The 27,484-nt window shown below is 33.4% G+C and overlaps 1 protein-coding gene across 2 annotated transcripts in view; it reads left to right on the top strand.

Annotated features, from left to right (window-relative positions):
* Nucleotides 1–6,030: 6,030 nt before the first annotated feature.
* Nucleotides 6,031–27,484, top strand: part of LOC143244979 (band 7 protein AGAP004871-like) — a 30,963-nt gene continuing 9,509 nt past the window's right edge. For both annotated transcript variants that reach the window (XM_076490617.1, XM_076490616.1), the window contains exons 1-6: nt 6,031–6,239; nt 10,063–10,172; nt 11,617–11,689; nt 14,746–14,828; nt 21,729–21,932; nt 26,762–26,817. In XM_076490617.1, the coding sequence (XP_076346732.1) occupies nt 6,224–6,239; nt 10,063–10,172; nt 11,617–11,689; nt 14,746–14,828; nt 21,729–21,932; nt 26,762–26,817 (542 nt within the window). In that variant the 5' untranslated portion in view covers nt 6,031–6,223. The remainder of the gene's footprint in view (nt 6,240–10,062; nt 10,173–11,616; nt 11,690–14,745; nt 14,829–21,728; nt 21,933–26,761; nt 26,818–27,484) is intronic.

Raw genomic sequence — 27,484 nt, 5'->3', positions numbered from 1 at the left:
TACTAGAAATGTGAATCCGAAAAATTATGACCCGCATCACTTCACCACAATAGCACGCTACGCATTTAAAGGCTATGGGTGCTTCATAAAAGTGGTGTATATATTGTATGAAATAAAAATAGCACAAAAGATGGCGGCTGATGCTGTTCATTAGTTGCCTTTCTTCTAATATATCAATTAAAAATTAGAAGTGGTTATGCACATACTCTCCATTGTATAGGCCCCCCCCGCTAGTACAGCGGTATGTCTCCAGATTTACAACGCTAAAATCAGGGGTTCGATTCCCCTCGGTGGGCTGAGCAGATAGCCTGATGTGGCTTTGCTCTGAGAAAACACACACCCATTGTATATCTTTATGGAAACATTTTAAATAAACTCTAATGTTTGTACATTACGGTTGTATATATATGTGAAATTTCATCCAAGTAGAATATCTGGTATTTTTTTGCCTATTGAATTGAAGATTTTTAATTATGAAGTGTTTCCCTTATGATAGAATTTCAAATATTTTCTGTTTCATTAATTTCAACATATAGTACATAGACTTCCAGTTTATGCGAACTATCATATTAATTTTTCGTTCTTTCTTGTTACAACTTAAACGTACCTTAACAATAAATTACAAAAAAAATGATACATGTTAAAAAATGCAGCTTCTTTTGTATAAGACAGGAAATGAGTTCAATTGAGTGTTACTTTCAGTTGTGTTTTTAAAGTCCAAACCTTATCTAAAAATATATTGTATTTCTATTGTATATTTTTTCAAGAGCCTTAAACGTTAGTATATGGTCCTAATCTGACGAAGATCATATGCCTGCGTTATAACTTCTTAAAAAGTGATCAAAATTGTATTACTTCTTAAATTTGCTAAATTATCTGCTACAAATCAAGTAAACTTGTAGATTCTTTTCACATTCCTTTTCATTTGTACAGTTCGAATTGAAAATCACAGGCATTTTTTATTTAAACACTCGTATTAAAACAAGGGTTTGTCAATAAGAACCATATCTAATGTTTAACTTAACCCTAACTTGATCCACTGAGGTTATCAAATTACTAGCTATGCAGATTAATTGAAAACAAACTTTTTTGCACGAGTAGTTTTTATTGTAGGTTCTAACACTCAAAGTCTTATGATTGAAGCTGCTCTTATATTTCCGAGTTTAGTCATTCATTTCTAAAATATTTAGCGAACGTACAAGAAATCTTAATATTTATGGTAAAAACTAAAGTTAGAAATTAACTGTCTCTGCAGCTAGAAAAATTGATACTAGAAAGACTATTTTAAAGAGTTTATCGAAAAATAGTAACAAAAAGACGATCGTGTTTTCTTTGCTTAGAGTATGGTCAGATAAATAAAATAACAACAGTCATGAAACTTATTTATATATTTTTATTGATGTTTGTTTCCTTCCATCCATCAAGGTGGGGGCAGCAGAGATAGCCCATTGTGCAGCTTTGCGCTTAACTACAAAGAAACAAGCCGTTCAACAAACATTCCGCTCTTTTGGCGTTATTTTCTGATGAATAAACATGATAAATTAGACATACTGTTTTCAATAATTTAATATAGTTTTAATAATCTATTCTTAAATATAAGATAACGATGCTATGGTTATAAATATGCGACTAGTTTTAACTTCAGAAAACTTAATTAGGATAAACAAGCTAAAGTTTTGTATATTTCATTTACATATTTATTATTTAACGGTTGACTGCTGTGCCTGGTACTCACTACTGACTTTTGAAACAAGTCTGTGAAAATGTTTCAGATAAAAGTAGATTTACTGTAATTAGACAACTCACTCGACTGGTCACTATTTGTTAAGTGTATATCTCCACCCTGGAAAGTTTCTCTTTATTTGTTAACTTTCTCTAACTATACATATAATCATTCTTTCTGCCATCGTTACAATGCCTTACTCTTATTATATAAGAGCACAAGGAATAATTTTTTATTGTTAATAAAACTGTATACATTTGTTGTTTGTTTGTTTTTTTGAATTTCGCACAAAGCTACTCGAGGGCTATCTGTGCTAGCCGTCCCTAATTTAGTAGTGTAAGACTAGAGGGAAGGCAGCTAGTCATCACCACCCACCGCCAACTCTTGGGCTACTCTTTTACCAACGAATAGTGGGATTGACTGTCACATTATAACGCCCCCACGGCTGAAAGGGCGAGCATGTTTGGCGCGACGGGGATGCGAACCCGAGACCCTCAGATTATGAGTCGCACGCCTGAACACGCTTGGCCATAAATGTTAGCATTTATGCAGTGAACTGGTATGATTTGTTTATGTTAGTGTATACGTGTGTGTATGTAACTTTTTGGGTGATTGTCCAGGTACATTTTCTACCCTCCTTTAGTTTAAAATTGTTTTTATTTGAAGGTTTCGAAGGTTTGTTATAAGTAGTAGGTATGTAAAGGGAGAAATGAAGTATCATTCTAATATTGGTTTACTTTCCATTTTCTTCCAATGTGGCATTGTCTTCAACGTTCTGAAAATCCATTCGTTTGTCCAGTTGACAGGGATACGTCCGTGATGGCTCTCAGTGTCAATATGGCTTGTTTTTCGTTGAGGTTTAAGGGTTAAACAAGCAAATTGATGTGTCTCTAAGAAGAACAAGATAAATGTTACTATCATTCTCGTGTTTTGTGATTTACGAACACGTTATCTCATATTCTGGCATAACGTTTTATCTAAAATGATTAATCCTCACGTACTGTGTTAGTGTTAGGTTAATGTTGGCTTTTGAAAACTGTTAATAACTGAAGCCTTCAAGCAAGATTGGTAGTGCATTCAAATTACTTCATTATATCTCCTCTTCATATTAGAATACTTCTATTCCAAAGAATGGGTGGTAACTTGTAGTTTGAATAAGTACATATAAATGTGTTTATCACTTCATCGCCTGCAAGAAATAAAAAATATAAAAACCTGGAAACCATTTAGGTATCTTTTTCTTAAAGAAGAACACATTTGTGTCCTTATAAGTTTATACTCAGTATTTAAAATTAAAATTCACTTTGTTCAAAAGTAATCATTCAAAAACAAGTATTTTCTTTTATCTATCTGTCTATTTCTATGCTAATTGTATTTTGTGAATTTTTGGGTATTTCTCCAATTTTCCAGCACATTCAAACTTGCTTGTTTGAAGACCAAATAAGATTTAAAATGGATGAATTCGTTGTTTGCTTGTTTATGAATTTCGCGCAAAGCTACACGAGGGCTATCTATGCTAGCCGTTCCTAATTTAGTAGCGTAAGACTAGAGGGAAGACAACTAGTCATCCCCACCTACCGCCAACACTTGGGATACTCTGTTACCAATGAATAGTGGGATTGACTGTCACACTAATACGCTCCCACGACTGAAAAGGCGAGCATGTTTGGTGCGACAGGGATTCGAACTCATGATCCTCAGATTACGAGTCGAACGCCTTAACCCACCTGGCCCTGCCAGGCCAAAGTCGTTGTTTTTAAATCTTTGTTCTCCAGTTGTAATGACACTTTGACTACTAACTTTAATTTCTATCAAATATTTATATTGACAACGTCTCCCGTAGGTACAGCGATAAGTTTACGGAGCTTACAACGCTAACATCAGGGGTTCGATATTCCTCAGTGGACTCAGCAGATTGCCCGATGTGGTTTTGCTATAAGAAAACACACACATGCTGACAACGAACTACTCGCGTTTATTTTTATTCATTGCCTTCTGTCCACTTGTGTTCCCAAAAATATAAAACGTATTGATTATTTCTGAAGTTATTCCTTAGATTAAGAGATTCGCAACTTCCGTGATCTTTTGCATTAATTGATGTCTTCCACAATTTTTTCTTACCTTAAAGAAGCATCATTTCTATATATATAAATGTTACGTTACTGTTGAATTTTATTTATACATGGCTTATATGCCGGAAAGTTTATTTTTCTTGTTAAAGTCCTTTACTTAAATGAATAAAACAGCAGTACCAGGTGTAGGTTGACATTTCTTCATTTACGTTGTTTTGACGTCACTTCACAACTACCTTTTTGATATTTCAACACTTTCTAAAACCTCCTATAGCCTCACATGAGTCCGTCAGATTAGACTTTTAGTGTTTGATATTTTTCGTTTATGCTTAACGTACAAGTACTAAGAACTTTACATACGAAACACAAAACGTACTCTTAATAAAGAACTCTATTGTAAGAAATTGATGTCTTATTAGAAGTAGCTGATGGCTGAGTTTTCGTTAATTTTGGTTGAACAGAGTTTGTTAATTTATTGTACTTTTAGTCAGACTACCTAAGATTAAACTGCCTTAACTTAGAGTATTGTACTTACTTTCAGTCAGACTACTTATAATTAGACTGGTTTGAGTTAAGGGGTCTAACGGTAAGTTTCTTTGTTCGTTTGTAGTTAAACAAAAAGCTACTCAAAGAACTATATGTACTCTGCCCATCAAGAGTATCGAAACCCAGTTTCTAGCGTTGTAATTCCGCAGACATATCGCTGTTCCACTGGGAGGCTATAAGAGTAAGAAAAATGTACTACAAAACTGCTTTCTTACCCTTTATTAAGAATTATTCTGTTTCATGATCTCCTAATTAAATGTAAATTATTGTTCTAAAAACCTAGCGAATGTTAATAGATATAACATGTACACTCGACTCATATAAATGTGTCTCCTATGACTTTCATTTACTTTTATCTTCATAATATTAAACTATTATAACTAAACATTTGTATTTCTGCATATAAATAGTATCTTAAAACATGCTAGTAAGCTCGAAATGTTTTAGAATGTAATGAAAGCAGCTCACAGAGAAATATGAGATATTTCACGTAATGATGTAACGACCTATGGTTAAAGTATGCCATTTCCAAACAGAAAAATAATTTATGTCTGTGTGAGTTTTAACTATATGCAATAGATTGTTGATGCAAGGTATTAGCCTCATATTCTGAAATTATCATATCTCATAAAAGCAGGAATGACAAATTTTAACTGCCTTGTAACACTTATGGTTGCGTTCGCTTAAAGTATATTTAGAGGGTACATCAAAAGGTATGTTGTCCAAGGTCCCCTTCATTTATTGCGTGGAACCAAGGGACCGTTACTGTTGCCAGGATTGCAAATCGGAAGATTCGTGGCTCGAGAAACTTACCACAAAACTACTTCTGCACTTTGAGGCCGTGGTCGTGTTACAAAAGCAACTATCAAATCACACTATTTGAAGAGACAAGAAAAGTTCATGATTTAGCAATGGTTGATGATTAGTTAGCAACATCTCCTCTTGTCACTCAGCTCAAAATTAGGAACAAGTATGCGAAGATAGACCTTTTGTAGCTCTGCGGGGAATTATGGAAAACGTTTATTGTCGTATATGTTTTTACTAATAACTTATTAATATACAACCACTCAACAGCATTTTATATTTCTTTCTTTGACTGGCATTAAGCACAAAGCTACACAATGGGCTCTCTGTGTTTTGCTCACTACGGGTATCGAAACTCTATTTTGAACGGTGTGAGATCGCAGACATATCGCTGTGTAACTATGGAGTATACAAGAGAATATCCTCTCAATGTTTAGTGATAATATATAGCTATGATAGAATATATGCTCTTAGTGTTCATAGATAACTTACAGAAGTATTTTTATTCCAGTTGTTTCTCACGATCACTATACATGATGTATTTATAACCTATAACTTCTTGAAGTTAGAAAACATTATTCATAATATGATAGCTTTCTTGTTTTTTTGTATAGAAAGGTTGCTGCCTTTCTCTTTATCTAATAATATGTACAGAATCGAATTGACATGAGAAAGAAGTTATTAGTTAGTATTTTTAGCATGCAAGTAATATCATACACTTTCGTGTTTTAGAAAGTAACTCTAATTCCTTTAAGCACGAACGATTAATGCATCTGTATGGATATGTATATGACTAACCACGCAAGTTTTCATTTCCACGAGAAAAATGGTCACGTGATGTCGCACATGTGAGATAGTATCTAATAAGCGTTAGAGAAGGTTTCTTTCAGAGGTTGTGGAACGGTTACCTGACGTTTGTTTAATGTCGTCTGTTTAAGGCTTATGGTTCTCCAGAGAACAGCCAGTTCAACAAGAGAGAATCTATCAGCGTATCGCCTGTGGCAGTCATATTGCATCAAGAAGCTTTAATCGCTTCTATGAAGTGGCTCAGTAGTGTTGTCTATTAACCATTCGAACAATGTACAATAATAAAGGTAGGAATTGTTATACTTTCCACGCCAGTAATTGTTTCGAAGTGACTGATCTGTTTTTATCAGGGCATTTGTTAAATAGTGCAGTAAACATGTTGAAAAGATTTGCTTAGTATCACAAGATGACATTTTAGGTTTATCTGCTTACCTTGGTTCTATTACAGCAACAGTTATTTGGTAAAAAAAATAACCGTAATTTATTCGCTCAGTTATATCACAACCTTACATGGAAAATTTACCGTTTGTTCTTTGCTTTAGTTATATCACAACCAGTAAGTTTTAAAGAGAAAACAAAGTTAATCGTCAGTTTTTTATTTTGACTATATTGTAAGTAACAACTTTAGATAGAAAAATGGACCGTTTGTTTTTCACTTTTTTACATCGTGGCGAGCATCTTTACGCAGAATTTATAATGCATGTCTTTAATTTTGGTTATATCACAACCAGAAAACTTAGATAAAAAACTATTTGTTTTGCACTTTATTCCTATTAAAATAAGCAGTTTGAACGTGTAGTAAATATATTGTATGTTCCTCACCCTAGTTTTATCATAACAGTAAAATTTAGGTAAAAAAATGAACTATCTCTCTCTCCCTTGGTTATATTACAACCAGCAACTTTAGTAGTTGTTGTTGTTTACTGTTAAGCACAAAGCTACACAAAGAGCTATGTATGCTCTGCCCAACATGGGTATCGAAACCCAGTTTATAGCAGTATAAGGTCGCAGGCATTCCGCTGTGCCACTAGGGGAAGGCTTTAAGTAGAAAGTGAGCTTTCTTCACTGTGGTCATGTCAGTAATGTTTAAGTAAAATAAGTGGGCCGTTTGTTCTTCTTTTTGGTTATATCATAACCAACAAGTTTATGATGCAAAAAAATTGAACCGTCTGTTCTTCACTTGTTTATACCCTAACCATCAATTTAAGGTTAAAAATTGTCCTTCAGTCCTTTTCTTTTGTTTAGTTATAACGTACAGGGTTACATCATATCTATATAACTATAATAGTACTGTGTTTCATCTTGCTTTTTGCGGTTTTTATGGGCGTTTTTTACCACTACTTCCCCATGATGATAGATCTTCAGGAACTTTGGCATTAAGATTTGTTGGAGGGTTCATGAGGAGATATATACAATATTACGGTGTCGCGTTTTATATTTTGCGAAATTTGATTAGTATTTTTTTTTACAATTACATTCAAGGATGGTAAATTTTCATGTCCTAAAATAACCTTTCAGTAATCATGTTCATTCCAGCTATTAGTAACCATAATGTATGTTCACATTGGTTATATCATATATTCAAGTAACTTTAGTTTTGAAAAACAATAATATTTTCGTTACTTTGTTCTATCATAATAAACAACGTGAAGTAAGAAAAAAAATTGTTTTTCTGAATCTATCTTATATAGTAACTTCAGTGGAAAACTTAGTATACTTTTATATTCGAACTTACATGCATCAACATAATAAATAGTTTAATAATAAAGAATTTTCCAAAGAGTTGGTATTCAGCTAAAATATTCTTGCTAAGTATGTGCTTGTAATGTGTAGTTTACTTATTGAGAAGTTTCAATTATTCACAAGTAGAAAATAACTACAAAGTAACGAAATGCAAATGTCCCTTGGTTAATAACTAGTAGTTTTCGTAGTTTATGCGAATTGAAGTTCTTAACACCTAACAGTTTGGTTGATTTAGGATTTTCGCGCAAGCCTGTCTTCACATAGTCGTCCGAGATTTCTAACTAAAGGTTAGAGGGAAAGCAGCACATATCGACAACTCTTGGGTTAGTCTTATCTGGCTGTTCAGTGGGATAAGACTTTATCCCACTTATAAAGCTACTGAAACCTGAAACTTCGAAGCATGTTTTTGCCACAACAAGACGCAAACTATGACTCTAAGATCCACATTCTGTCCCCATTAATCACTAGGCCATGACCTATCCGACCTTTGTATTAGTTTATTCCAACTGTTAACTAAGTATATTAGCCTTCCTTTACACACTTGTGTTATGGGTGAAATTATAGTTTTTAGATAACGGTAATCACCATGTGTTTATTACAGACATTAAGTAATGGGGAAAAAATCGTGATTCTATAAGTTAATATCTGTATCTTTAAATGTTTACGAAGTGTTTACGGTTAACTTCTGTGAGGTTTAAGTTAAGAGCCCGTGAGATTTAGATGTAGTTGCTCTTAAGCATGAAGCTAAGGGTATCGAAACACGATTTTTAGCTTTTTTAGGCTTAAGACTTTCTGCTGAGCCACTGTAGGTAAATGAGTTTTAAGGTTACAAAATATAGCAATGAAATTTAAAATATTAACTATACTTACACAATCTAAGATTAGGCCCAGCATGGGGTTAAGACACTCGACTCGTAATGTGAGGGTCGCGGATTCGAATCCTTTCAGCTGTGGTGGCGTTATAATGTGACGATCAATCCCACTATTCGTTGTTAAAAGAATAGCCCAAGAGTTGGCGGTGGGTGGTAATGTGTTGTTGCTTTCACTCTAGTCTTACACTTCTAAATTAGGGACGGCCAGCGCAAACAGCTTTGCGCGAAATTCAAAACAAACCAAACAACCTGAGCCATTCTGTAACAAAGCTAACGTTAGGTGTCAGAGTCATCTGTACTGGATATATGATTTTATAATACTGTCACTAAGCTGAATACGCTTAACACTTCGTTCCACTTTTCGTTTATGTAACTGTGTCTGGAGTAGCCTGTTACTATGCTTTTCAATCTGACAAAGTTGCATAAACAAAATGCTCAGAAAAGAAATAAATTATTCACCAGTTAACGGTCACCCATTTAAAATTAGTTATGGTTTTACAATTTAAATGAATTACTTATTGTTTTGCAGCATTGAACATAGTATATGACAAGAGACGTTCATATTATCTAAACAATACTAAATGGATGTACGAGTTATTTAATGTAGATCTATAAATGTACACAGTGTGTTAATACTCAGATTTAAGAATTACAATCTGTTCACGTGCTCTTAACATAATGCTCCTTATGGTCATAAGGTAACAGACTTCTACTACAGTTTCTGAGTTATAATGATATTTCTGCAAAGCCATCATTGATTGCCACTTCATCAAAATATACATTGAATAATTCAAACTACTATGGCAGCATCTCATTAGCATAATATACTAGAAAGGTATTATCATAACTTTAGGAGAATCTTCTAAAATTGCTCAGTACCAGAAATGACGCTGGTTGAAAATTTAAACACTGGTTTCTCAAAAAAAAAAAAAGAAAAGAAAATGCTTCCCAGTGTTGTATGTCTGCGGACTTACAACGCTAGAAACCGGTTTTCGATGCCCGTGGTGAGCAGAACTCAGATAGTCCATTATACATCTTTACGCTTAACTACAAACAAAATAATTTTAATAATATTGACCTAGTCAGTTTGTTGTTGTTTTGAATTAAGCTACACAATGGACTATCTATGCTATGTCCATCACGGGTATCGAAACCCGGTATTTGGCGTTATAAGTCCACAGGCATACCGATGAGCCATTGAGGGGCAGTCGTTTTGCGTTCGAACAAATGTTTTTTAACAGATAATTACACCTATTTCCAAAAGGTAACAGCAATAATAAAGGACAGATGTGTCAAGAGTTTGATAGTAAAGGCCGATAAGAAGAAAACTTATAGTTGTGATGGTATATGTGTTTTTGAAATAGGTTGTTATTACCCACTATTATAGTATGTAGAAAGTAACGAATACGAGATAAAAGTGTGCTAGAATATGCAGGTTTAATGTGATTAATGCTTTAAGCTCTCTGTCCTGAAGTGTCGTTTCGGTGTTTTACAGCTGAAAGAAAGAAACCTTCAGACTTAAGGCTTTGTGACTTAGTCCTCACTATTCTGTCATCCATCTTTGTCTTGGTGACCTTACCTTTTTCTCTTTTCGTTTGTGTAAAGGTGAGAAAGTATAGAAAAATATCAACCAAGTAGAGAATTAATATTTTTTAAAGGTTGAAATTCTCTGTGGTCATCTTAATTATTAACGTTTAATCGAAACTCTGAAGTATAGTAGTTATGACTGCGAGCAGACACTAGATGGCTCTTTCCTTCCTTCCTTCAAGTTGAATTTAAATGATGAGCAGTTGGACGAACGGCTCGACTTTGGCAATCATTAAATTTTAGTACCGAAAGTCAACTCCAAACGAAAAACTTTTGCAAATCCTCGTACTCAATGGACCAATATAGCGAAAAATACACACGCATGCCGTATCTCAATCTCTCTAAAGCCAACAAAACAAATGCGGGACGGATACATATATATATATATATATATATATATGATTATCTGTGTATTTCATTTTTTTCCCCCTTTTTGGCTCTTTGCATCTAGGACTTAAAAATTAAGATATTGCGTCATACAGCGATAGATATGTATGTATGGAAATTTTCTTACCCAAACTCTTATCTACAAGCCAAGATAAATGCGTAGTACAATTTATATTTTGTTTATACACGATTTAACGTCTTCTGTTAGATTGTAATTATTATGTTTACGTTTTCTCTACATTTCTACGTCATGGTTTGTTTTCAAATCTATATTATCAATAAGGTCAAACAATACTATGACAACATATTATCTTTTTAAAAGTTTATAATTCGTGACTCATTTGTTATATTCTCACACTGAACAGACCGAAGTTAATGAATCATTTTAGGTGTAAACAAGTTTCTACAATCAAATAACAGGTTGTTTTTATATATTAAAAAAAACACCAACACACCAGGCTGTCAGTAGAAAGTGCCGATAGTGAATCATGGCGCTGATGTAAGACAAATTAACGTTTTGGAAATCCATCTCTACTGCATAACTAATTCAAGAAAACATTATAGCCAAATAATCATAATGATATAAATAACGCAGATTTGAGGTCTAAAAGGTTGTAAGGAAACTAAACCCCGAGAGGACGTAGAAGAAGAATCTCATGGATCTCTTATATTCTAACAAAGAATTGCCAGCTGGTGATCAGTTTGTTAAAAGTCAAAGAGTGGAAGAAAGTTTTATGGGACTACAGCTTAAGGTGGACTCGAGTTCGTTTCTAAAACGTACGTATTTTACTGACATTAAATCGGCCGTATCATTGTCGTTCCTACTGCTCATCATGCACTAGTTTTTTCCAACGTTAGTTATTTATTTCATAAAATATTTAAAAGCTTTATTTAACAGAATATAAATCATGTGTGTAAAGTTTTGATTCATTTATAAATTTTTGAATATTAAACATTCATTTTTTTTAAATATTACAAATCCTTGATGATCAACCAAGTGTTTAGGAATAATTTAAAAAACAACACAATTTTGATTTCATATTGTGTTGCTTTTGCTACTCTGAATCTCCACTAGGTGGTTCGAGAATACGAAAGAGCTGTGATATATCGTTTGGGTCGCTTACTTGCAGGCGGATCAAAAGGCCCTGGTGAGTTCATCTAAAACATTTTTATTTTTCAGTCCTTGTTTTGAATTATTTCAATCTTTCAAGTATAGTTGCTTTAATGTCTCGCGTGTAGTTTTAACACCTCAAATATAGTTGTTTTAATGTTTCACATGTAGTTCTAGAACACGTGAAATATAGTTGTTATAAAATCTTCAATGTAATTGTTTTAATTTTTTAATAATATTTGTTTTAGTGCCTCAAATACAGTTGTTTTAAAATCTCAGTTATAATTGTTCTGATCTTTCAAAAATAGTTGTTTTAAATTTCAAATATAGTTGTTTTAATGTACAAAATATACTTTCTAAAGGTTAAAATAAATATCAAATTCAACATAAAATGTAGTTTTTCGGTGAGTAAATCTATAAAGGAAGTTATGTTTATTCATGAAATCAGTTTTATTTGAAACAGCGATGGTATCACATAAACAGAGATTCACTTTACAAGAGAAAATTCTGTATAAGTACACAGAATTTGATGAAATAGTTTCTGTAAGTTTTTAGTTTCGTTATACTGCTGTCATAAAATAGAAATTACGCGTCTGTGAATATTTTGTACTAATTGTTCACGCTTAAAATAACTATAATATTGCTGGTATATTTGAGATAATTGTACACCTTCTAATTATTTTTAGTTGTCTCTGCGAGTTACGTTTTCATTATTCTGGGTCTTAATAGGGTATTTTTAAAGTAAATATTCGTGATTTTATCATAAATTGGTAATTTGGTAATTTATGTTTGCATGAATTGTCCATGCTTATAGTATCTTGTAAGTTATGTACGTTTGACTTGTGCACGCTTATGAATATTTTGTAATTTCTGTTTGGATGAATTATGTACCCTTGTGGATATTTTTAATTTATATTTTTGTGAATTATTTGCGGATATTGGTATATTGTAATTTCTGTTTGTGTGAATTGTGTACATTTGTGGTCGGCATTTTGTAATTACTGTTTATGTAAATTGTGCATTTTGTACTCGTTTTAAATATTCTCAGTGTTGTTGTTTAAGTAAACCAATCTCGTAAAGATATTTGTAGTTTTTCTAGACTATCTGGATACACTTTTGGATATTTCTTAATAACTCTTGGGCTAATTGGGCACGATTAAAGATATTTTGTATTTTCGTACTTAAAATAAATCTGTACATTTTGTAGTATTTTCGCGCTATATATGCACTCTTCTTAATATATATTTGAACATCTCATTGACCCATATGTATACTAGTTGAATGCGGTCCGTTTTTTTGAGTTAATTCTACACATTTCTGGATAAGTTTCGGCACATCTTTTAATTACCGTTTACTTCTATATAACAAGTAGTAATTCGAGTTTCATAATATGTTTTCATAACTTTAAGACTAATGAAGGCTTGTGAAATTAAATGGTCGACAGTAGAAATAATGAACGCTTCAAATAAATTTGTCTTAAAGAGCAATCGGCTTCACTTGTTTAAAACATTGTGATGCTTTGAGCTCAGACATGCCCCGAAATTATTCCCTGTACAAATCTTTTATCTGCTGTACACGAGTGTAACGAGAAGAAACCGTACAAAGAGCAACAGTTCAGAATATTGCTCGTATTGCTAATGTTAAACAAGGTAGTTATTACGTTTATTCCAGACGTAGGAATATCGTATCTATTGGAGATTTCGATTAAAATAATAATATTTTATGAACTAATAAAGTAATCCTTAATATTGTTTCCTACCAAACTATATTATTCCACTCTAAATGTAATCGTATCTAAATTTGAAAACTCTTTTCTTAATTCTGTTATTAATCAAACTCAAATAGATACAAAATTGAAGAAAATTTAGATCTATTCACAAGTAGCTTTTGGAATTTCTTATTTTGACATAAATTGTGAAATTACACATTAAAACCTTATTTTTCGTTACATAACACAATATCTTATAAGCGTCATGCTGGTTACTTGAAACCATCCATGTTGGAACTGATTGATCATCTGCCTTACAAAAGGTTAAATTTAGCATCGTCATAGCGATAAGCGTTAAAATTACTTTTAGGAGAACAGTAGGAGTCGGTTTTGTATATGATTAAACGTTAATGGTATAGAGTAATGTTATAAATTGTTGCGACAATTTGGTGGTAGTCAATTTTACAAATGTTGCAGTTAATCTTAAAGTCTTGATAATAGTTAAATAAAAAGTCCAGAGATACACCTTTTGAGTGAATTGTTTATTTTTATTCAACCTATTTACAACGTTTCGAACACTGGTGTGACCATCATGAAGTAAACGTCGTATATTGTTTGAAATAATTAAGAAATGCTGCACGAGCATTTTGTTCCAATCCAAAAAACATATAGGGCGACACCTGTGGTTTGACTTTAGTTCACGTTTTTTTCTTTGTTTTATTTGACCATAATACTTACGATGCGCCCCGTTTTGCCTATAGAACCGTTATTGCATCAATGATATTAACACTTGTAGATGCTTCTATTGTTAAAGTTTTCAGAAAATAAAAACTTCCTTAGATGACCTATGATGTTAGTGCCAGGGTTTTGAATAAAGGTAGTTTTGCTGTTTTGTATTGTGTTTTTTATGGTTGTTTCCAAATATTTATGATGTTTTGAGCTACATAGTGTTGATATGGTAAAAAATCTATCAGTGAGTTTGTGTATTTTGATTTCTTCATTGAGTTTATGTTAGTTTTACAGTTGATGGTAGCAGGCAATGTTAAAAGTTGTTAAGACATCTGGAACAATAATGGGTTTACACAGTTGATCAGAATGCTGATGTTGTAAGTTATTGTGGTGCCTGAGATAACTGCGGATTTACATAGTTGGCTGGAAGATCGTTGTAGATGTCGTTGTTGTGGCGCCTGCTCATTGGATAATAAAATATGAAACAACGTGTTCAGATAATATTATCTTCTTCAAAAATAAAATATGCCTGTTCTACATTATACACAGAAATGTGGATTTTCTTTACAAAGAGTATACAAGTGTTGTTGTTATAATACGAAAACATTTGTCAGTGTTATCTTTCGTAGTCCACATGGCGATGTCTTTATTTTTAGGCATTTTCTTCATCTTGCCGTGTATCGAAAACTACAAAAAAGTGGATTTACGTACTCTAAACTTTGATATTCCTCCACAAGAGGTAAGTTTATGAGGTTTCTGGGTTGAGACCCGTATATTTTTATCGCTATAGCAACCACAAATTTTTTTTAGTAACAGATGACAAAACGACGGCTTATATTGTTGGTTTGCTTTGTGGCTGTGAAAGTAAAACCATTAGGTGGCTAAGAAAAAGACAGAATCTACCTTAAAGGCATTACTATTTTTGAGTAACACTGTTTTAACACCAGTCCAATACTGTGTGACATTCTTCTTTATTACTGTTTTCACCCTAACCATTTTATTTAGTTTTACACTACAGTGACATGGTACTTGACTAAAACAGCAGTGCTTGGAGCAACCAGTTCGAACAAAACACTGGGATAAAAAATGCGTTAAATTCGAAACAGTTGAACAAACCAGATAATGGTACCTCATTTCCATAAAGTACCCACGGCTGCAGTGTGCGGATAGAAGTTTTGTAGAAACGGGATGCGAACCATGAACAGTTAGTCTCACAGTTCGGCCTTGCCAACCTTAAGGCTACTGCTGACCCCAATTCCCTTAGGAATTCCTCCTTGAATGTTGAAATAATCCCTCTAAACGTCCTTCAGTTAATGGTTCGGATTTTTTTTAGACATTTTATGAGGTATCCATCAAGATTAATAAGTTCTATGAAACTTTAGTTGTTTTAATTGCAACATGTTTCTGTAAAATCGTATATCTATATGTTGCTGTTTAGTTTCAATTTATCACAGACTGCCAGCGTTAGGGATTGCTTTTGTAACACTTTCGTTATAAAGAAAAACGAAAGTGTGGCATGGCCAGGTGGTTAAGGCGCTCAACTCGTAATCCGAGGGTTGCGGGTTATGCTCGACCTTTCACCTGTGGGGGCGTTATAATGTTATGGTTGAACCCACTATTCGTTTGTAAAAAGAGTTGGAGGTGGGTGGTGATGACTAGCTGCCTTCCCTCTAGTCTTACACTTAAATTAGTGACGACTAGTTCAGATAACTCTCGTGTAGCTTTGCGCGAAATTAATAATCAAACAAACAGACACAGTCCTATTTGACGTAAAATATTTCTACGCTCATGTAATAATGATGTCTTTAAGTGGGAAATACAGAACGCAAACGTACGTTAGTTCATGTGAATATATACCAGTCAAATCGTGGGGCACAGCGTCAATGGATTTCTGTGCGATCAACATGTTGGAACGGAAACTGGGAAACTTTCGTCCTCGTACATCTGATGGATTAATGGGAACATCCAGGAAAAACAGTGTACTTTACACATGACATTATCACGTTAGATCTTTTTCCAGTGAAAACTACGCTACAGGAATATTATTAGATGAACGATCATTAGATAGTGTAAATAGACGTGGTGACGTGAGTTGTAACGACGTGATGAAGCTCTAAAATTATTTTAATATTATTTTGAATAATATTATATAACGAGTTATAATGGGCAGAGTTAAGTGTGTAACATTAAAGGATGGCTTCAGGCAGATCTATAATTGAATTTTAAATAATCAAGTTGGGTCTTTACGTGATTTATTAGATCGGTGTAAGGTTTCGTAACACATGTACGTAACGATAAACATGTTCTGAGATAAAATGGAAATAATTATTTTAAATTAGAAAAATGGAAACCCATTATTTAAATGTATATATGACATCTAAACCTCTCAAATTTTTTCTGGGCTTAAAGAAACAATGAGAGCTACAACTTTTAACAGTCATTACTTGGACAACAGTTATAATACAGAGCTCGTGACAGTTGAAATGTAATAGGGGCTGGAGTTTCTTTTCACCGAATTAATTGGTATACAAGTTAGATTCTTCACATTTGAAAGGTATTAAGGGAAATGGTCCACAAAAGTAAAATAGTACTCGTTTCAAATGACCAATTAACGAAGATTTCTCTGGTCAGTTTTGTTGTTGTTTATAATACATTCATGTTTTAAAAAATAGAAACTCACTGCCGTATAATAATGAGAAAACATTTTTTGTTGGTTTGTAACAACTACACAAGAAGAAGAAAGAAAGTTGAATGGAAGCTGGTAACACACAAAATTATTTGGTTTTGTAGCCGTCCATAATTTCGAAGTGTAAGACTAGAGTGAGGGCAGCTAGTCATCACCACTCTTGGACTACTCTTTTACCAACGAATAGTGGGATTGACCGTCACATTAGAACGTCCCCACGACTGAAAGGCGAGTATGTTTGGTGTAATGGGGATTCGAACCAGTAATCCTCGGATTACAAGTCGAGTGCCTTAACCACCTGGTCATGCCGGGCCCACACAAAATGCCTTTCCTCTACAGTATATTGCTGTGGGTATGATAACGTACATTATGATACTAAAAACGAATAACAAAAGAAGGAAGAACAACGTTGTAATTAGGTGAAATAAAATAATAAAGGCAGTATTAAACAACAGAAAAAATGTTTGAGTAACTCTAACGAAAGAAATAAAATACAGTATTTTAAGGGATACTCGACAGAATAAAAGGTTCCTTGTTATTGTGTATACACTGTCGTACCAACAGTGATGAAAAGAAGGGGAAATGTATTGTTGTACCAATAGTGGTGGAAATATGGGGAAATGAAATAATGAATTTGGCAAAGGCCAAAAAGTAAATCAGTGACATTAGCAGTTCGCTTATTAAATTACTATCTGACAAACCTGTTTAAAGCATGAAACACTATAGAGCAAAAAGTAGGTCAAACCGGAACACCAATTCCTATGTCACTTTTTGTGGGCCCTAAGGGTGCATTCCAAATTTGATGCTAATCGCTTCAATGGTGTAACAGTTATAAGTAGACGCATATATACATACAGAGATTTTTGTAAAATAATAGCTTATTATGTTAAAAAAATTATGAAAAATAAAGTGAAAACAACTTCCACAGTTCTTGTTATAAAAGTAACAGTAAATCTCGTTATTTGGTTCTAAAGAACCATATAACACTCTTTTGATGGAGGTTGTTGCTAGGTAACTACATTCCTTCTGGTCATAATTTCAAAATTCGAACGGCTACACCTGAATCCTAACGATTTATGCCTTAGTTACTTAGTCATTATGTGCATAAAAAAGCCGATTAGTTAGAAATTTCCATTTTATTCATTATTTTTACTTTGTATGAGTAACTTACCCAGATAATTTTTAAACAAATAAACGGCCTTCTTACCCAGCGTAAGGTTATTTGCAATGCAGATAAATACGCTGTACGACAGGAAGAAGTACAAATAAATGATTAATGTCAGGTAGCCCACCTTTATCTTCTCGCTAATCTTATACTGCTAAATTATGGACAGCCTGCGCAGACAGCCATCGTGTATCTTTGCGTGAAGTTCAAAATATAAATAAGCCATACTACAATGTTCTGTCGAAACAAGTAGTGTGTTCCACCTTTACTTCTCTTGCTTTAAGTCGCTGTTTGCCTACTTATTATTATATTAGCATAATATGCTTCCTTACTCAGGTACATAACTGCTTATGTAGTACATAAAGCTTGATGTTCTGGTAGAAATATAACATTGCGTACCACAGCGTGGCTGACCACAACAAAGTGTATTTAAAGAGCTATCTCCGCATTGAATGTTAATTCGATTTACTGTTCAGATAAAAGCAGGTATGAGAGAAGAGATAAAACGAAGTTCGAGTTTAGTAATGCATTTCGAATCGGTTTTGTATATTCAAAAATTCTTTAAAGTATAAAACTGGTTCATGTGTAACAACAGGTGTAACTCATTCCAAAATTTATATTTCTTTTTGCACAATTCTTTATTCTACGTACGCTATGTTGTGTTTTTTTTTCTTGTAAAAACACTAACCCTGCTTCACTAAAAAGTGTAATTAAATTCTATAGTATACTAAAACTGTCACCAGATTCAAGAGTGTACCAAAGCCGTGATCAGATTCAGCAGTGCACCTGAAACCGTCACCAGATTCAACGGCTATAATTTATTCTGCTGGATGAAATATGTAAAAGTTTGCTACAAACGACTGGTCACCAACAAATACGAAAAAATAATCCATGAAACAAAATAAGTTTTATCCAAGCATCTATTTGGTTTACATATATTTATATGCCAAATGGTATGTTTGATCAATATAACGTGAAGAGGGGGTGGAGTGTTTTTAATGATTTGAGACTCAAACCCAGTATATAGAAAAGTGACTCATTTAATTACTACAACGGTGAAGGTAAAATATAAAAATCTAATCTGTTTATTTACAAAACTTGCATTGTATTTTGAAAGTCACTTTCTATCATAAAAAGTACAAGTAAAATAAGTGGGCTACTGTCAATAAAAATATGTTAAAGTGACTAATGTAACGTGATTGTTTGTTTGTTTTTGAATTTCGCACAAAGCTACTCGAGGGCTATCTGTACTAGCCGTCCCTAATTTAGCAGCGCAAGACTACAAGGAAGGAAGCTAGTCATTATCACCCACCGCCAACTCTAGGACTACTCTTTTACCAACGAATAGTGGGATTGACCGTCACATTATAACACTCCCATGGCTGAAAGGGCGAGCATGTTTAGTGCAACCGGGATTCGAACTCGCGACCCTCAGATTACGAGTCGAACGCCTTAACCCACCTGACCATGCTGGCCCTATGTAACGTGATACAAACAATTACCTTCATGACTTGTCTTGTGAGCGAAGGAAAATCCATGGTCAGTTTGAAGACCATCAATTTGTTTGAAATTAAAAACAAAGCCACACAATGGGCTATCTGTGCTCTGCACACACGGGTATCGAAACACGGTGTCTATCATCGTAAGTCCTTAGACATACCGCTGTGCCACTGGAGGGTGGCGAAGATCTTCAGAAGTCAAAACATCTGACAAATCAACAACATTGAAAAGAACGAGGTTCCCTAATTGGTATAAATCAATATAAATATGTACACAATTCTTGGTCAACATTCAGTGAATCTCTTGATTTTTACTGACAGAAGAGGAGAGTGCATTGTGCTAAAATACACATGGTGACAATAGTAAATCAGAGTAGGCACTGTGCCATCGTTTATTACCTTATGGGGAGAAATTACTACCATAGAAGTATATAAATTTAAAAATAAAGAAGTTTGAAAAGTTACTCAACAAATATTACTTTTGTTAAATAATACCTTCCCCAAGTGACTCAACAACACGTATGAAGAATTATATCGCTGAAAATTGAGTTCCAATATCCAAATTAATTAGTAAATAATATATGAACAACACGAGAAGGTTAATATATATGCAAATAAATTATATGGGGTGCGGAGGAATGGTAAATAAAAACACGTGTTTAAAAGGACAGATGCTGTAGTCTAGCATTCAACCAAGCTTCCATCAGCATGTACCATGATTCATTCACGTTATTAGACCAAAGGCTCCATCTTAAATACCGACAACAATGTTAGAGTAACATTTTTAACCGTTAAATATAAATTAAATTTTAATTTCTCTCTCTTTATTGTTTTGCCCAATTGTATATAATATTTTAGGAATTTTACCTAACATGTATTCAAGTGAACATTGGTTCATTTTTAAAAAGTAGGGCAGTTATATCCATACGTTCATAAAGTAGGGCAAATCACACAAACATCATTTGGTCCTAAGTTCATGCAACACGAGTACACAACATCACAAGATGGTTACCAGAAATTTCTGGCTACACAAAGAGAGAAGCATATTCTCAATTTATTAAAAATATTCTACGATAGGCTGTCCAGATTAAGTAGGAACTTTTACCTGACGAATAGCTCGAAAGCGTTATCCCTCCGCCTCACGTCGATGTTATTGATACAAAAACAAAGCAAGGACAATATTTTCTTAAGATATCCTAATACTCTCCAACAGCTGAGGTCACTACCAACATATTCGCACTATGTTCAACACCAACTGTGTGCACCTAAAGTAGTCTTTAACGTAAGAAATTACATAACTCAGGACAATGTGTAAATGGATCAACGAAAATTTATCATAATGCTAACTCGTTAAAGATAACAGCAAGTTCTCCGCCGGTACAGTGGTACATCTTCAGATTTACAATGCTAAAATCAGGTGTTCGATTCCCCTCGGTGGACACAGCAGATAGCTTGATGTTGCTTTGCTTTGAGAAAAACACACACATAGCAGCAAAGGCAGATTTGTGATAAAAGTAAAGTAGAATCATATGAAAAAAAGTATTTATGTCTATACCAGTACGTGATCGAGTAGATGCTTGCGCATATTGCAAAGAGAAATAATGCAGTTAATAAACAGTACACACCTTTAACTCTAATAGCAGGATTATAATGTGGAGGGTGTTTTTGTAGAAATGTTTCACGAACTATTAATCCTCAAATTCATAGTCCACGAATGCTAATTACCAGTTCCCTAGTAGCACAGCGATATATGTCTGCGGACTTACAACACAAGAAACCAAGTTTTGAATACCCGTGATAAGTAAAGAACATATAGACATTTGTGTACCTTTGTGCTTAACTACAAACAAACAAAACCAATTACTAAACCACAACTAGCTCCATGTGTTACAAACAGTGGGAAATAAAAGACGTTGAAAAACTAAGCGCGTTATATCTCCTTTAGCTATAGCTTACAACAAATAATTTTAAAATGATGGGGAATAGACAATTTCTATAAATGTGTTCTTTATTTTAATTAAAGTGCTAATATCCATAACAGCCGTCTTGAGAATACATTTTACTTCAATTGGTTTCTCGTCATCACGAAATAGTTTCTATAAGATTTGTAGTATGTTACATGAGAAAAGTATGTTAATTCTTGTGTCATTTTAGGGTTATTGAGATGAGAAATAGTTTGTTTTCTTATTATACAAATAATACTAAATTATTAACATTTATTTTACACTCTGTGACTTACATCAGCTGAATATTGTTTAAATCATATCAATTATAATTGAATTAATCTAGGTGTTGACGAAAGACTCGGTCACTATCTCAGTTGATGCTGTAGTTTACTACCGGGTAAACAACGCCGCAGTATCCATAAATAACGTGGAGAATGCTCATGACAGCACTCGTCTGCTGGCCCAGACCACTCTCCGGAACATTTTGGGAACACGTGACCTTCATCAGATTCTGGCTGAACGTGAACGCATTTCTAACTCTATGCAGGTACTCGCACTCTTAGAAAATTATTAATACAGGTGTTAAGCTGTTTGTCTCGTACTGATGTTTTTCGTCAAATTCTAACTCTACCTTAAAATATTTCGAAAACAGAACGAGCACCAGCAATATTATTAACTTTATTCGTTCATAGCAAACTACGTACTTATAGTGAAAATAAGGAACAACTTGACAATCGGTATAGCTAACTAGATATACCTTCCTTACGTTTCTACTTGTGCAGCTTGGAATGCTTTGTTTTAACAATTGGATACCCTTGTTGAAAACAATATTTCTGGTCGTAATTCCAATAATATCTCACGAATTTCGACAAGCTTAAGAGATAGATGTTAGTCCTAAATTCATGTATTAAGCTAACAAAATTTACAAAATAAATAGAATAATAAATAAAAATGAAAAGTAATGGCATTCGATCTAGTAAATAGAATAACTTATATTGTGAATGAAAAATACTAAACAAATGATGGAGTATAACTTACTTAGGGAACAAATAAATACTAGATGTTGCCTTTAACTACTATTATAGAATTAAACATCGTAGATAAAACTTGTACTAATGTTATCTGGTGCTACATTGTTCAACTAACTCTTCGGCAGTCCTTGAAATTGATAGCTAGGGTTTACGTTAAATTAAAATATTTTATTATTTTATTTTTATTATAGAGATTGTTTTGAATTGTTAATTTAACATATGGACTTAGTCGAAATCTCCTAAGCTGGACGAACTTCGAGGGATACTATTGGATTTATGGTCGAAAATATCTTAAGCATCAAAGGTACCCAACAGAAGAAATAATGAGTTCTAACTGTTATGAGCTTGAACATAAAAAACGTATATACAATTAACTATACTTATAACGAGGTTGATATTTAGTTTTGATCTAAGTACGTGGCTTGTTCTGGTCGGAAGTTAATACTGGGTGGGTTTTGTTTGTTTGTTTGTTTGTTTGTTTTGGAACACTAAGCAGTGTAAGACCAGAGGGAAGGCAGCTATCATCACCCACCGCCAACTTGGGCTACTCTTTTACCAACGAATAGTGGGATTGACCGTCACATTATAACGCCCCACGGCTGAAAGGGCGAGCATGTTTGGCGCGACGGGGATGCGAACCCGAGACCCTCAGATTATGAGTCGCACGCCTGAACACGCTTGGCCATGCCAGGCCACTGAGTGGGAACATAAGATCTTTGAAAATCAGAACAAACAGCAAATTCGTAAACTATTTACCTTTAAAGTAACTGAATTTATATTGTGAAGTTCCTCTGTATCGAAGTGCATATTCACATATTTTAAAATTAATAATTGTTAATATAACCAGATAACTTTATTCAAATAGGTTTGAGGCCCAGCATGGCCAGGTGGTTAAGGCGCTACACTCGTAATCTGAGGGTCGCGGGTTCGAATCCCCGTTGCACCAAACATGCTCGCCCTTTCAGCTGTGGGGGCATTATAAAGTTACGATCAATCCCACTATTCGTTGGCAAAAGAGCAGCCCAAGCGTTGGCGGTGGGTGGTGGTAACTAACTGCCTTCCTTCTAGTCTTACACTGTTATATTAGAGAAGTCTAGCGCAAATTTGCGCGAAATTCAAAACAAACAAACAAGTATATCGTGCTACAAATATTGAACGATATTTACTTTAATTATGAGCTTGTTTACCCTCACTTAGTACAGCGGAAAGTCTAATAATTTACAACACTAAAATTAAGAGTTCGATTCTCCTCTGTGGGCTCAGCATATAGCCCGATGTGGCTTTGCTATAAGAAAACACACACGAGTTCATTTATACAAATTATTCATTGTGTTGTTTTTCCTTTAGCAAATGTAAAATTCTTTTTTTTTTTTTTTGGCTCTATTTTATAAAATGCTTTTTCTCTGGCTTATTTTATTAAAAAGTTCCTCGATGTGTTTAGTTCATTTTTTGCACCTACTTCAATAATTACATAATTAGGTGCTGCAACATCTTAAGATGCTCTAGTTGTTTATTACTTACGAATATTACAAAATGAGTTTACACTATTTTTATCACGTTGATAACACAAGCGTAATTCCACGATAAAAAAAATACCATAAAAGATAATTATAATATTTTTGGTGTTCTTGTATCGTTTTAAAATGATACAACCGTTAATATACTTTAAACATAATAATTATTAGTAAAACTCAAAATCTTCTTGGCCATATTATATTTACATATATCGAGTATCTGCTGTTAAAATGAAACATAAGACTTGAGCAAAATGTTTAAGTTTATTAATTATTTAACTTGTGTACATCACAGTTCTTTAAATACGATTATATTTAAAACAACGCCTACGTTTCATATTATTAGCGCTTGTGACCACGTGGCGAAGTAAAAGTGATGAATGTCATTCTTAATCAGTGAAACTGAGAACTCTAATGCCTTCCTAAAATTACTCACATCTTTAACATGCATTTCATTAAAATATACTGGTCCATTTATACAATACGTCATTACTTGAATACCTCTAAATACCGTATTGTTTTGCTTATTAAAGAGAGAATTTTAAAAGCCTCAGGCAATTTGGAAGTTAACTAAATGTTATAGATAATATCTCAGTCATTTCGGGCCTGGAATTTAAGGTGGTCGACCGACAATATGTGGATTGGAGGTTCTAATTCCGTCACTGAATCTGCTCACCCTTTCAACTGTAAGTGCAGTATAAAGTAAAGGTTGGTCCAAGAGGTAGTGGTGAGTTGAGTTGACTGGCTGCCTTCTCTGATGCAGGAAATTATCGACTGTTTAGTTGAATCTCACAAAACGCCCAAGCTATTTATGTTTGAACTTATGAATTATAGTTTAAATTAATTAATTTTGTATGAGTTGTTTAAGTAAAATTTTAATTAGTTTATGTTTAAGTATGCTAGAGACAATGAACGATAGCTGTATGGAAGTGACAAGAATTCCAATGTTTGGATATTATTGAGAAAATGGTGTTGATCATTTTGTTTGATTTGCGGTAAGCTGACATGTTATTTAACCACCCAACCATTTGTTTCCCGAATCCTCAGTTATTTTGTCTTTTAAGTGTTCAGTCAGTTCTCAGGCTGTTAAATTTACTTATATCTCTATCTATGTAAATATATCGTCGTTGTATTGGATTTTCTAGCCATTCGCATATTTTTTATTAAGAAACTATAGAGAGTGCTACAATTTAAATAGAAAGGCATACAGTTTAAAATCTTAATGGGTATATTGGTTGGACTAACCGTCCCTAATTTAGCAGTGAAAGGCAGCTAGTCGTCATCACCCATCACCAACTCTTCGGCTATTCTTTTACCAACGAAAAGTGGGACTGATCGACAGTTATAACACCCCAACAGCTGAAATTGCAAGCATGTTTGGTGGGACGGGAATTCAAACCTACGACCCTCATATTTGTAGTCAAGCGTCCTAACCACCTGGCATTTAATGGGTTAAGCAACAAAAACATATATATATATATTTGTACTGTTATCGGTACACTTATCATGACATTTGTCAAAATACGATTTTAAAATAAAATATGGTTCCTTAAATATACCGAATATCATATTGTAATTATTGCATCCGTAAAATATGTAATCTTTAACTGATCGGGGTAGAGCGTACTCCATTAACTAGTCAAATTGCAGATCAATATGTTCGCGTCCCGTTACCTCACATCTATACACAAAATAATAAAGAAAATTCATTCTCAGCATTTAAGGTTAGGGACGCTTTATAATATTGTTGGCCAAATCCCATTATTTGATCAGAAAAGAATAACTCAAGAGATGGTGGTGGGTGTTGATGATTAGTTACCTTCCTTCTAATGTGTCAGTTCAAAATTAGTGACAGCTGGTACCTTGATGTTTGTGCACGAACACCTAAAAATATAGAAAATCTAATCGATTGAGAAATATTTCTATCTTTTGTAAATTTGTCTTTAGACTTTAAATAGTTTGTAATTATCTTAGTCACTTTCTTTTGTAAAAGTTTCAAAAAACAGGGGAGCCTTTAATATTAAGTGGAACTACTCTGTATTTCAATGTTTTCAATATTTACAAATCGGAGAATCCTTTTCGCATAGAAGCGTTTTGTGGACTTCAGTTCAAGTGAATAAAAGCACGTATCTAACGGAAAGAACTTAGCAGAGGTCAAACGTAAACACTGTATATTAATATATTATTTTAAAATTGCTATTTGCTTAAATACCTTTCCAATGCTCTTTGGGATTCTATTATACCATCGTTCTCACTGTCCAATAAGAAAAAAAATAGCACTAAAACACATGTATACCGCTTAGCAGATTTAAAAAACAAGTGTATTGATTTTCTTTTCAATAACACAAAATAAACTTGATTCCCGAGAATTTCACCAGCTGACAGTAAAAAAAACAAACTATTTTCTCTTATAGCCCAGTTTGGCTTGTTTTTAATTCCATACAGTGTTACACGAGGAAAGGTATCTGCGCTAGTTCACCCTCAGTTAGTCGTGTAAGACTACAGTGAAAGCAGCTTGCTCAACACCAGCAATCGTCAAGTTTTGGACTTCTCCTTCATCGACTAATAATGGGCTTGAGAAAACTATAACAATAAATAATTACTGATAGATGTAGTGTAATTAATAATTAATCAATTTAAGTTTTTTACTTGAAAATGTTAAGTTGCGGTTTAAAGTAAAATTGTAAACTTTTAAGTGACAGATAAATCTTAGTTATTAATGGGTAAACTCTACTTAAAGCTAATTTTTCTTTAGTTATGTAGAACGATTCTCCGGCATCTAAATCATTTTCTTCAATAAGTACAAGTTTTCCACCTCTCTCCCCATTTAGAGTGTTCTTGACGAATGCACCGACTCCTGGGGTATAAAAGTAGAACGTGTAGAAGTGTAAGTAAGCCTAATGTAACAATGTTTTGTTGTTGTATTATTTCAAAGTAATTATAGGTTTTTTTGTCTATTCTGGCAAGCTAATTGTGAGTGAAATACGAAACTAAAATAAGTAAAAATCTTAATTTTTTTACAAATAACACTGTGTGATTAACTTCTCGATACTTATTCAGGGTTAAAATTTGTATAACACTTTCTTCTTAAATAAAGGGTAGTTTTAAATAAGTTTAATAGTTTCAGGTTGTTGTTCTTTTACAACCAGTCTGTAGAATATTGAGAAAGTGATGGTTAAAGGAGACGATTTTACTTTATTTAAAAGATAAAATTATTAAATATAACAATATATAATTCGTTGAAAGCTTCCAAAAAATATTTGAATTGTAAATACCTTATAGTTGACTAACAAAAGTAAGAAAACTCTAAGCAATGTTAAATACAAATTGTGATTTGTTAATTACAAGCTATATAATCCGAAATAGTAACAATTATGTTCACTTGAAACGTTTTTATTACTTCAACTAAAATTGATGCTCATCCATTTGTTTTTGCTTTATTTGTGTTGATTTTTTATCGTAAAATTAATATAGCTAGAGAGAGAAAGAAAAGACGGGAAATATTTTAAAGCTTTTCATCAACAGAACTATAAAATTAATTAAGAGCCTGAAGC

This window comes from Tachypleus tridentatus, chromosome 2, assembly GCF_004210375.1.
Source record: "Tachypleus tridentatus isolate NWPU-2018 chromosome 2, ASM421037v1, whole genome shotgun sequence".
Classification (NCBI taxonomy): Eukaryota; Metazoa; Arthropoda; class Merostomata; order Xiphosura; family Limulidae; genus Tachypleus; species Tachypleus tridentatus.
Note: the sequence above shows the minus strand (reverse complement) of the source record. Positions and strands in the feature narration are given on the sequence as shown.